The following is a 13,268-nucleotide window of genomic DNA, read 5'->3' as shown; positions in this document are numbered from 1 at the left end:
AAGGAGGTGGCAAGATTAAATATTACAAAAAAAAATTGAAATAATGAGTAAGATGGAGAGGAAGTGTAAATCAAGTTGTAATTGGAGAACAGAAAAAAAATTGGCAAGTCCTGTTGATCCACAGTGAAATCAACACCAGGTGCTGAGGACCATGTCTGTGTGTGTGCTTTTGGCTGTGTTTCTGTGTGTTTATCCATGCATGCTTGCTGCCGTGTTTTTGAGTGTTTATCCATGTATGTTTGACATTGGAACTGTCTCGCTTAGCAAGTGGTAATGATTCAATGATCTCTGTTCTTTTGGGGGAGGTTATGAGGTGAGGTTGTCATCTGTGTGCTCTCTGCCCATCTTCAATGCAGCACCCCTTCCCCCACCCCATCCATAACCATGATGACCAAATTTTGCCTTGGCTTTGATCTTATGTAAGTTCTTAATTTTACCATTTTTCTCAGTTGTGACAACCCTTTAACTTGTCCATTTTGTCCACAGATGCTGACAGTCCCTTCCATATTTGTAGCAGTTTCAGAATGCCACATTTCATGATTTGAAATTGGGATCAACCCTTTAAATAACAGTGACTAGCTCTGCTCAGTGTAGTCCTGTTGTGTTATGTAACCAAGGGTGCATCTTACAATCAGTGAAGTTCGCGTATGTTTTTGTATTGTGTATATATAAGCTGACATTAACCGCAGTGAAGAGAACAGGGCACAGACGTTACCAGCAGTGGGAGTCATAAGTCTCAATGCAAAGATTGGAAATGCTGGTCTTTGATCAGAGAAGGTTGAGGAGAGATTTTAATAGAGGGAATCAAAATCATGGGGGATTCTGATAAAAGGGAAGGATAAATTGTTTCCTTTCACTACTGAGCTATTAACAATGAATTTTTTAAAATAGCATAAAGACCAGGCAGGAAAAGAAGAGAAATTCTTCATGCAGAGGGTTGCTAAAATCTGCATTGCCTGATTTGAAATGGTAACAGAATCAGATTCAACAGGAATTTTCAAAAGAAAATTGGACATACTGTATCCTTAAAGAGGTTCATGAGGAGAGGGAGTTGGCTTTCAAAAGGCAACTGGACATATCCCTTAAGAGGTTCATGAGAAGAGGGAGTTGGAGACAGCTCTTCCAAAGGAGCTGATATTGCCAGGTGGGCCAGTTGTTCTTCTCCTGTGCTTAACTTTCTTATTCCGTAATCATTGTAATTGAACCCAGGGAATTGGAAAATTTTGTTTTGCTTCTCACCCCACGCCCTGCCCATCTTCATCAGCCCTGGTATCATCATGGTGAACCAAGTGTTATTAAATGTGTGTGATGCCTCAGTGAGAAATGGAGAGTGCCTGGTAAGAACCAAAGGAGTTACCATTGTGCTAATTTTTCAGAGTGGAGAGCAACAAATGATGTCCCAAAGGACATAGCAATTGCATACCTGGTCCAGTGCAGTTTCTATGGCCATGCCATCTATGCCACAGTTTATATGGATGCCTGGAGAAAGGACTCCGTTGTGATGTTGATCCATCATGTGATAACACTGGCTCTTATTGCCTTCTCCTATGCCTTCAGGTGAGTGTGGATGTACGTGTTGGGGTTTTACTAGAGGTTTCATCTCATGACTCCCTGTCTCTGATCAACCACCATTTCCCCCAGTTTCAATATTTCAATGGCAAAGAAAATGGAACAGACTCACAATTTTAAAATATTTACATTTTTCTCCCAGCAATTACCAAGGAATTAATCTTCAATTCCTAGACATTCCAGGACAATCCTGGAGAGTATCAACCATAAAATGTGTTTAAAAGAGGGAATCACTATATAACAGGACTCCTGATCTTAGAATGTGGCCAGAAGACTTCATTTTCTTCATGAAGTAAATATTGTTCCCCACCCCCTTAAAAATTTCCCTCAGATTGTGAGTGAATGACGCTTCAGTGTTTTTAACCTTTGCTACTTTAGGAGAACCAGTCTTGGCCAGTGGGCAGAGGAACCTAGTAAGTTGCTAATGGCCAAAAATGAACAGGAATATCACAACTTCACTTCCTTACCTAATCTCACCTTGGTCAAAGATGAGAAACAATTAATTTAACCATCAGGCTTGCTTCATTAGTAGATGGTATACAGTAAATCCTCTAAATCTTTTGACCAAGTCAAGAATGTGATGGAATATATACTTGGAAGTATATCATGGTTCCCCGTCAATACAAGGTTGAAACCCTGGAACTCCCTCCACAAAGCACTGTGCTTGTGCTTTCAGCAGAAGTGGTTCAAGAAGGTGGCTCACCATCACCTTCTCAAGGGCAATTAGGTTTTGCAATAAACATTGGTCTTGCCAGAGATGCCCATATCCTGCAAATGAATTTTTAAAGCTCTTCCACATTTTTCTCTGCCTGTGAGAAATGTCATTGATAGATTAAAACCAGCTTTTATTAAACACTCTCTACAATCTACAACTGAAGCATGAATTGGAGAGCAGAGACCCAGAAGGTGTCTTGGGCTGGAAGAGTTGCCACATGGTCATGGAGGAGCAGGGAGTTGGTTTTAACCTTGAAAAGGGTTTTAAAACTGAGGTGATATTGGAACAGGAGCCATTGTGGGTCAAACAGTTATCAGGACATGCGAGTTAAGATATGAGAAGCAGAGTTTTCGATGAATATATGTTTTATGCAGGGTTAAAGGTGGGAGACTAGTCAACGGAGCATTGGAACAGTTAAGAATAGGTGAATGAGCAGGATGGCTAAGACAGGTGCTATTAGTGGTAGAGAGGATATAGATTCACAGCTCTTGTGTAAACCAAACAGCAAGTTACTCACCATTATTGTTGAGTAACAGTGTTTGGTTAGGGGCGGCAATGTTACACAGCTAGTAGAGCTGCTGTCTCGCACTAGAGACCCGGGTTCAATACTGATCTCTGCTGTGCATGGAGTCTGTACATTCTCCCTGTGACCGTGTGGATTTCCTCTGGGTGTTGTGGTTTCCTCCCACATCCCAAAGACATGCAGGTTAGTAGGTTAATTGGCCTCTGTGAATTGTGTCAGTGAGTGATAGAATCTGGGAATGTGGGGAGAATAAAAAAAAGGGATTAATGTAGGATGAGTGTGAGTGAGCATGGTTGCTGGGGATTCAGTGGGCTGTTTCTGTGCTGTGCCTCTGACTCTCTTGGATCTGCTGGAAAAACTATGTTGGCTTTGGGACCAATGCCCCTTGTTATCAAACAGGTTTTAGCTGATGTAATGACCACTTGAACAAAGTAACCCCTTGTTTATCTGCAGGTATCACAACATTGGAATCCTGGTTCTTTTCCTGCATGATGTCAATGACATTTTGCTTGAATTCACGAAACTCAATGTTTACTTCAAAAACCGAGCTGGGGTTCACCACCGACTGAATGACGTGGCTTCCAATATTGGATGCTGCACCTTTGCTGTGAGCTGGTAAGTGGCTGTCCTTATGTAAAGACTTATTAATAGATCCCAGTCCAGCTGCAGATAGATGGTAAGTTGCCTCGTCCCTTAAACAAAGCTTCGGATCAAGTCTCCCACCACTGCTCAGTGTTATTTATGAAATACCATGGGGCGTTTACTGCGTAAGGGGTGTTCCATACATACATATCAGAGATTGAGATGTGCAAAAGAACAGGTGTTCATGTTCTGAGGTCACCTGAAAGCTAGTGCATAGCGATGGAAGGACTAATGGAATATTGGATTTTATTTTGATAGGTCTGAAATGTAAAGAAAGTAAACCAACCCACTTGATCAGAATCCCATCCACCTCTCAAAACATTGGCCAAATCCCACACCATCTGCATCCTGGAGATCTTAGCTATCAGCCAAAAACTCAACTAGACCATAAATACTCTGGCTACAAGAGCAGGCCAGAGGCTGGGTATTCTGCCATTGCCTCAATGAGTACAACTTCAACAACACTAAAGGAGTCCACGTCATCCAGGATAAAGTGATCTGCTTGATCAGTAGCCCATCCACCAACCTCAACATTCACTCCCAAGTAGGACAAAGGCAACAGGTGCATGGGTACACCACCAGCTTCCCCTCCAAGTCACATATCAACCTCACTTAGAAATATATCACTATCCTTTCGGTTACTAGGTCTATATCCTGGAACTCCCTCGCCAACAGCACTGTGGGAGCATCTTCTCCAGAAGAATTACAGTGGTTCAAGAAGACGGCTCACCACCACTTTCCCAAGGGTGGTAGGAATGGGTAATCATGCTGGCCCCACCACTGGTACCCATCTATTGTGAATGAATAGAAGAAGTGATGATTCAGTTACATCTTGGTCAGGCTGCAATCACTTTTGGGCTCTCCCCTTCCTGTTGGTCTTGGAATGGGAGTATTACAGATTTATCAGAATGACGGTCAGACTTAAAATATCATGAGGGTAGTCTGCATAGATCTCGTTTGCAATTCCTTGAGCTTAACAGGTTGAGAGGTGTGCAGTTGAGTTGCCAAGAATGATTTCATGCAAAGACTTGATAGGAAAGATACAAAGAATCTATTCCACCAATGGGTGGAATTCTAAACAGTGAAATGTAATTTTGAGCATTTTTTTTGAGTAAAATCATGGAGGGCCATTTCACTTGATGATATGGGTCAGTCAAAGTTTTCATGTCAACATATAGCCCCCAGGTTAGATCTCAGGGTATGGAGCAAAGGCCATAGGTAGAAAGTAGGTGCACCACAAACTTGCTGAATGGTGAAGCAGGTAGAATGGCCTCCTCTTGATCCTGAGGAAAGTTGATTCTCTTTGGGGAAATCCATGTGGTTAGAAAAGAGGAAAAAAATGCAAAGGAAGATCTAGCAATTCCACCATGGTGTCGTACGCCAAACAACAGATCAGTGTTCACCATTAACACTGCAAAAGGTTGCTCACTTCATTAAAAGTATTTGCCCAGTTGACCCTGACATTAAGGCCATTTGGACTCCCTGTACTTCCTGGTGAAAATTACATAACTTACAATTATCAGAGATATATTTAGTGCTAATCTAAATTCTCCAACAGAGAGGATTCAGTAGGTGTCTGATTTGATGGATGGACCCTCTTTGTCACAATCCTCTCTGATCCTTCGCCGTCTACTTTGCCTTCAGACCATAGAGCAAAAATCTAACTGCAGGGTGGGAAGCAGACTTTGACCAGGACGAAGAAGATCGTTCATCAACCAGCCTCTGCAGACTCTTCCTGTCTTTGGACCAAGGTCATGCCCCTTGCTCTTCCATCCTTAACCTTCTCTCATCTCCCTGAAGTCCCCCACCCCCCCATCCGGTTGTACAGAGGGGAGATTTTAATGATCTTGTTCCTTCTCTTTGAAATGTTTCCCCTTGTCAGCCTCTTCAGCTGAGCCTTCAGTCATCTGTCCCAATATTCCTTGTTCTGTCATTGTTCCAATCTAAGGACTATGTATAAAATAAAGTACTTGGGATTTGTGCATTAGTAAGTATCTCAGTAGGGGAAATATTTGAAAGGGTGAGTATTGCTAGTTCAAGTTTGTCATGGGCATACATACCTACGGTATAAATGCCATGAAAATTAGCTTTTTGCTGCAGCACCATAATACATTACAAACATGACAAATATTATTTAAGTTTATATAATTTAACATAAATTATTCAAAACTTACACAACACAATAAACAAAAATACACAACAACATTAGTGCAAGTTGAGGGAAGTATAGTCTGAGGTAGAAATATGGTTTTTCAGGTCAGTTCAAGAACTGATGACAGTGGAGAAAAAGTTGTTGTTGAAACTTGAGGTGTGGGTCTTCAGGCTCCTGTACCTTCTGCCTGATGGCAGCAACGAGAAGAGGGCATGGCCTGGATGGTGGGGGTCCTTAATGATGGATGTTGCCTCCCTGAGATATCACCTCTTGGAGATGTCCTCATTGGTGGGGAGAGCTTTATCTGTGATGGATCGGGCTGAGTCCACCACTCTCTATAGCCTCCTGCATTTCTGTGCATTGGAGTTCCCATTATCAGGCCATGATGCAACCAGTCAGAATGCTTTCCACTGTATATCTGTAAAAGTTTGTCAGAATCTTCAGATGACATGCTGAATGTCTCAAATGTCTAAGAAAGTAGAGATCGTGGTGTGCTGCCTTCATGGTTGCATCTATGTGCTTGGCCTAGGATAGGTCCTCTGAGATGTCGATACCCAAGAACTTGAAGCTGCTTATCCTTTCCACTGCAGACCCTTCAATGAGGACTGGTGCTAGTTCACCTGACTTCCCCTTAGAAATGATTTATATTAATATTGTACCTTTCAATTCATTAAGTAATCAAGGTTTGTAATTAGTTAAAATTGGCCTTATGTAGGAGCCATAAAATGATGACTCATCACCTCCATCTAAAAGATCACATTGCACGGCTTGAAAAGATGAAAGGAGTCTTCTCCAGTGATTTGTCCAATACTTTTCACTGAACTATCATCACCACTCAAACTGATAATTGTAATGTTTTTGGGGGTCTTGTTGTGCACAGGTTGGTTCTACACACACACACACACACACACACACACACACACACACACACACACACACACACACACACACACACACACACACACACACACACACCACTTTAAGTAGCCTGGGGCTGTCAATATACGATCTCAATATTTTTCTTAGTGCAAACTTATTATGCATTTCAGTGGTATTTTCAGTTTGAGAATCGGGTGTCATGTCTCGGGGCAGTGGGGTGGCTAGATGTTTACAGTGAAGTTCCTTCTCTGCAACCCTCTCTCTCTTTTTCTCATAGGTTCTGGTTCCGTCTTTACTGGTTCCCCCTCAAAGTGCTGTACGCCACCTGTTACTCCAGCCTTCAGTCTGTTCCCAATATCCCTTTCTACTTTTTCTTCAACATTTTGCTGCTTGCCCTCACTCTGATGAATATTTATTGGTTTCTGGTGAGTAATTCTAATAAAGGGACTCTCGCTGCCCTGTTCCTTTCACTCTCTCCCTTCACCCTCTTTCAGTCTGCGCAATAGATTCATAATTGGATGGGCAGAATTCATACTTGTAAATTTGGTGGGGGGGGGGGGGGGTGCAGGGGATGTGGTTGATTTTCATAACCAGCACTGATAATCCCAGAAATGATATCAAATTTCAGGTGCAAACCAGACCCAAGTGCATTTTGCCATTGCTTGAGTTTAAACAGAACTCTTCCATCTTCTAACCCTGTCAGTTTTTATTCCTTTCTCCCTTATTTAGCTGTCCACCTTCTCCACGCTCTCTGGGTTGTGATAGTCCAAACCTATTGTTGAAGTCAGCTGTCAATAGCTTGTCGGTTCTATTCATCATGAGTTATGCTAGCCTCTATAATCTCTTCTTGGGAATAATTAGTTATTTTATTCACATGTCTTACGCATATATGTAGCTTCCCCTTAAAAGCTTCTATACCATTTCCTTCATCTTGACTGATAAGGAGGTCAAATGGTGGGGGTGTGGTGTTAATGGGCTGGCGATTCTGAGCTGAAGTTAAGCACATGGAAAAGTGAAGGATTATTTATGACCCAGCATTTGAGGACCAATTTCCCAACCAATGGTTTGCTCCCAAGACTACTGCTCCACAAAGCCATTGGAAGTCAACCTATGTATGTGATTAATTGCTGCTTCTAGTCATGTCAGAGGGCACCTCCACACTGCAACAAGGAGAATAAAAAGTGATGGGGTTTGAAGGGTGAAAGTGGCCTCCTCATAACTAGGTGCGAGATAAAGGAGATGCAGCAGCTCTCAGTTCCAGCATCGCCTCCTGGAATGTGATTGGAGGTCTGAAATCACTTTGACCAGCGGTGGGACCCAAATGTCACCAGCCTACAGGACAAGCATCAGGATAGCTCTGGTTTCCGAGAGCAACTTGCAAAATTATCAGAGTGTGTCCACTACAACACTCTGACCCAGTTCCACATCCACAGGTTGTGGGAGTGGTGGGAGTTCATCCTGTGGGGATGGAGAAATAATACAGAAGGAAACCAAAGAAGCTGTGAGTTGTAATGCAGAAGGTCAGTCACCTTGACCCGTGCTCTGTGGTTTACCCTGTTTCAGTACATCATGCTTCTTGTGGTGAAGGTCCTGACTGGCCAGGTAACGGAGGTGAATGATGTCCGGGAGTACGACATTGAGGACAGGCGTAAGCCAATCATGCGTAAGGAATATGGCCATCTGAAAAACTCCTCTAAAGATGGGTAAGAGTGTCAGTGATTTGTAGGATAGGTCTGTGAAACTGAAGGAAAATATTGTAGAGACATTGAGTACAAAAGCCTAATGTTTAGTGATATGTTAAAACTCAATGAACTTCCGTTAGGCCTTGGACAAAGTATTGTGTTCAATGCTGTCCTGGAAGGATATCGAGTCCTTGGAGGTGATGTACTGGCATGGTCCCAGGGATGAGGGGACTTGTGGGTGGAGATTTAATAGAATTGTTTGAAACCATAAAGGGTCTAGGCAGAGTAGAGAGAGAAAAATAGTTCTAATTGGCTTAATGATCAAGAATTGTTGGAGGTAGAATGATAAAGACATGAGCAAAATCTTTTTTTCTGCAGCATGGTTTTAACCTGGAATGCACTGCTGGGGATGTTCATGGAGATGGATTCAATTGTAGCGTTAAAAGGGGAACTTGAAAGGAAATAAAATTGCAGGCTATGGGGAAGGGGTGAGGGAGTGAACCATCTGGATTGCTCTTGCAGAGACAGTGCAAACTTGATGAACTGAATGTCTTCCTCTGAAATCACCTTGCCTTATATACTCAGCCCACAGTTGCCATCACCCATTGGGTTACAAACACAACCAAAGCTAAAAGAAGTAGTTGAGGATGAGGTCATGGGATCTAATGGGAGAAAGAGAAATCTGAGGAAGGGAGGGAGTGGTGAGTTCAGTAATGACGATCGGGGAAAGGATGGACTGGCCATCTTGGTTTACCCAACTTAGGCCATGGGGTTACCTTTTGATAAAAACTGATGTACAGTGGGGAAAAACATATTTCTATATGGTGGATTTCAAAGGGGAAATGCTGAGAGGATGTTCCCCCTGGCGGGGAATCTATAACCACAGCACACACTCTGATGCTAAAATGTCACCATTTGAGACCGAGTTGAGGATGAATTTCTTCTTTGAGAGATCTGCAAATCATTAGAACTAAATACCCCAGAAATCACTGTAGACTGAGTCACTGAGTAAACTCAAGGGTGAAATTTTATTGTCAGACAGTAGGGGCATCAAAGGTTGTGGAGAACAGGCAGGAAGGTGGGGTTAAGTTCATGATCTTACTGAATGATGCAGCAGACTCGATGGGCTGCATGACTTAACTCCTGTTGCCATTTCTTAAGTTTTTCTTATAATATGGGTTAATTTTGCCTGTAGATATTTATGTTGCATTTGTTCTCAGTGAAATATTTAAGGTATTTCTATAAACTTAATGTATTTCTGAAAACTCTTTGTCTTTGTATGGATGCTGTTCTCTGTAACCCGCTCCCAACTCCACACCTCTGCAAAGATTTTTGGGTTTCTGCTTGCAACTGATTGGCCTTCTGGTTTATATCCTCTGCAGATGGCACGAGAGAAACGGGATCATCAAGGATAAATGGTTATAATGCAGTGCAGGGACTACTGGACATTATAGCCATCGCCATGTTTACAAGGACTTCTGAATCCGGATTTGGTCAAAATGAAGGGCTGATCCTGATTGACTGGGACTTCCTCGAATGAGGTCGAAGGTGGGGGGGGGGGGGGCGGTGGTGGGGTGCGGGTGGGAAAGATTCTGCTGAGGCAGCATCTGTTTTAATCTCTGGTTACCTGAGGCCTGTTCGGAAACAGTAATGCTCTCCTATGTCTTAATTTTTCTTTAAATACTGTGAACTGTTTCTTTATTTGTTAAGGTCTGTGCTCTGTCTGATTTTTCTTTTTCCCCCCCAGAATTCCCTCAGTCTGGCTCTTTGCTCTCTGGCTTTGTACTTAAGGTTCCCCTCCAACCCTGCAAAGTCCCAGTGACGTTATGGGGCTGGAAGGTCTCTATAACTTGACCAGCCTCCATTCAAGCACCTCCTGCCAAGCCCCTGGTAATGGCCGTCCTCTTCCTCACCTGTGCACCTGAGTGAAGGGTCCCCATCAGATTCCAATTGAGAAGTCTTGGCAGGAGCTTTGCACCAGAAACATTTGTCACTAATTCCTTCTCCCCTTTCTTGCTGGACACATCACATCCATGTCACAAACCTCCAGTACTACACTGCAAAGCTCCATGGAATGTTTATGCACCCTGTCAATAATAAAGTGAATCCTGTCACAATGTATGACGTCAAAATGAAACTCCTCCCCCAGCCTCTCGCCTGATCTTGAGGAGAGCTCCATACTTGGCACGATCTCCCCCCCCCCCCCCCACCACCTGTGGGTGACACCCGCCAGTGGGAAATGGGAAGAGAGCTCAAATAGGCCACAGCACCTCTGGGTTAAAGGAAGGGGAAAACTAGTTGAGCGTTTTTTCTCAATCGTCACCAAGTAAACAATGCAGGCTCGAAATGGGGTGGGCCGCAGACACCATGGTATGGGAGGGCACCTGTGAAGGAGAAAATTAAAATTATCTTCCTCACCATGATGTAAAATTCCAATTAGGGCCAGACATTGTCATTTTTTTTCTTCATTAATATTGCCCTTTATCCTGAGGTGACATTCATTGTCACCTCCTGATTACCACCCACTCCCCCATCATCCACCCCCTCCTACCCTCTCCTCTTTGATGGTGCTGAGCAAGTTGCTTCTTCTCAAAGCACAAGCTGAACTCAATCCACAAGATGAGAACACAAGAACAGGATGAGACCATTTGGCCCCTCTTGTTCTGCCATTCAATTAAGTCATGGTTGATCTGCATGCTGGCATCTTGACTCCCACCTCTTTACCTTGTTTCCATGGGCCTTAATACCCTGCCCTAACAAACATCTGCTGATCCCAGTTTTGAACTTTTCAGTTGACCTGTCACCTTTTTGAGGAAGAGTGTTCCAGATTTCCACTCTGTGTATGAAGGAAGTTAGCATCTATAATTTCTGCCTATGCTGCTAAGTTAATCAGAGGAATACCTGTTGCCAAGTGTTGTTTGTGCACAGATACTATTGAGGAATGGGATCAAGCTCAATTTTGATGGCTTCAGTGGTGAATAACCTTTAAGAAGCCAGTATTCAGGCTTACCAATCAAGACGGATGATTGGAAGGGCTGGGACTGTGGGGTGACAGGGAAGTGTGGAACTGTAAGCTGTTGAAAAAGGTGGGCCTGAAATCCCATAACTCTTAGCGTCCATGAGTCCAAATCAAGCCTTTGTTCAACTGGGGTGATTTGTCTGGTTGGAGAGGTGATTGGTACCAGACTGGGCTCCTTTGAAAAGCAAGGAATGAGTCAGTGCTGCCTGAATTTGGTTTTCCTTTCAGGCAATTTAAATACAGTAATAGAGGGAGCTAGATGGCCAGTCAGACACTCCCCTGATCAATGGGTGAAACAGGGAATCATCCCACTCATCCCACTATTAAAGAACTCCCAGCAGCTAACAGGGTTACTGGGGAGATGCACTACATGGAGTACCCAAAGCCTTGTGAAGCATCAAGTCCCAGGATGGGCCCCTGGTCCATTTTGAAACAGCTAGTCTCAGCCCACTAGGAGGCTGCATTTGAGCAGTTGTATAAAAACTGGGAACGTCAGCTCCTTGTCCCCTGGCTCACCAAACAGGAGGGGGAAATTGGAGGAAAAGCCTCATGCATCCAAGGGCTTCAAGCAACGACCAAAAATCAACAGGATGGTTCTCTGAGACCATCTGAACAAAGAAACATGAGAAATAGGAGCAGAAGGAGGCCATTTGGCTCTTTGAGCTTGCCCCGTTATTCATTATTGCCTTCAGCTCCATTTTCTGCCTGATCACCATTACACTCATTCCCTTAAAGTCCAAAAATCTATCCAAATCCTCCTTGAATAAATTCATTGACTCTGCTTCTGTGGGTCCCTGGGTTAGAGAATTCCAAAGATCCACTACCATCTGACAGAAAAAACTCCTTACATTTCCGACCTAAATAATGACTACTTATTCTGAAAGTTACTGAGTAGCAATCAAGAATCTTGACTTCCCAGCACCTTTATTCCCAAAATATCTTGAAGTTGATTGTAACAGCTAAACATCTACCTAAAGTAAATTCATCCAAGCCAATAAAGTAAGGTTTAAAGCTGTGGCCTTCCTGGACCATTAGACACAACCCAAGAAGACCCATTAGGGGCTCCTCAACAGCATTCAAAATATGGGCAGTAATTAGGAGACATGCATGCACTGGGTATACTTACAATAATCCTCAGGAAGGTGACCGAATTCACTCCGAGGCAGCAGTCCAGTTGATAGTCATTCCTATTTTCTATGCCCCTACAGTTATTCTCTCTGTCACTGTGTCACCAAGAATGGGCATAAACTTTTAACCGTGGTGACTTGACTTTTATCACTTGTGTGCCAATTGTGTTGCCTGTTTCTGCATGTCTTCCTGATCCACAGTAGACCACATGCAACTGTATGCTATTAGGACGTAAATAATATGCTTTTAAAAAAAGAATAAAAATAGTAAATGTTACCATGTGTTATGCCTTTTTGTAAATTTGTACTCGATGTGCAGCCCATGGTAGGTACTTTTGTGGGAAATTAAATATAAACCACTCATAATAATTTTGTTAATAATTGGCTATTGGAAGCCAGAAGATTAATTCTGGGAGGATGCATTGGGCTAGTTAGAGATAAAGTTGATCTCCAAATGTTAATACATCCAAAATGCAACGGGGCACCCATGACCATTTTGGTTGTTGGCCCTTTGCTGTAAGCCGTTGCTCTGGGCAACATAGTATGTGTTGTAGACTGTGTTTTTTGAAAACGTGTTGCTCGGTTCTGAGACCAGGTTTGCAAGGTTCTCAATGGCCAGCAAACGTAATCCCAATCAGGCTATGCTGTTGCTGGGGTTGTCACTGAAGCTATTAATGGATGGTTGTGGGTGGTGTGGGTGCATTGGACTCTGGCATTGATTGGCCAAGAGTGGGAAGTGGGGTGGGGGGGGGGGGGAACAGAGAGTCACTGGTAGCCTACAGTGATGAATGGTCTGGGGATTTGAGCCTCTGGGATCATGGAATTGAGGGGTGATGGGAGATCGGGGGAGAGTGGGAACTGATTCTCAGGGAATTGTGGATTTGGGGGTCAGGAGGTCAGAAATTATGTCAGGGCACGAGTGACTCAGGAATACCCAATCAAATTTCTGGAGTGAAACAA

At 43.3% G+C, this 13,268-nt stretch overlaps 1 protein-coding gene across 1 annotated transcript in view; it reads left to right on the top strand.

Annotated features, from left to right (window-relative positions):
• Window positions 1-9,708, top strand: part of cers1 (ceramide synthase 1) — a 28,257-nt gene extending 18,549 nt beyond the window's left edge. Inside the window, exons 3-7 of the mRNA XM_052038009.1 lie at window positions 1,377-1,557; window positions 3,261-3,422; window positions 6,758-6,905; window positions 8,044-8,183; window positions 9,545-9,708. Coding sequence (XP_051893969.1) covers window positions 1,377-1,557; window positions 3,261-3,422; window positions 6,758-6,905; window positions 8,044-8,183; window positions 9,545-9,587 — 674 coding nt within the window. The 3' untranslated portion in view covers window positions 9,588-9,708. The remainder of the gene's footprint in view (window positions 1-1,376; window positions 1,558-3,260; window positions 3,423-6,757; window positions 6,906-8,043; window positions 8,184-9,544) is intronic.
• Window positions 9,709-13,268: the final 3,560 nt, after the last annotated feature.

Source organism: Pristis pectinata, chromosome 24 (assembly GCF_009764475.1).
Source record: "Pristis pectinata isolate sPriPec2 chromosome 24, sPriPec2.1.pri, whole genome shotgun sequence".
Classification (NCBI taxonomy): domain Eukaryota; kingdom Metazoa; phylum Chordata; class Chondrichthyes; order Rhinopristiformes; family Pristidae; genus Pristis; species Pristis pectinata.
The sequence above is the reverse complement of the archived record's forward strand: the minus strand, read 5'-3'. Positions and strand labels throughout refer to the sequence as shown.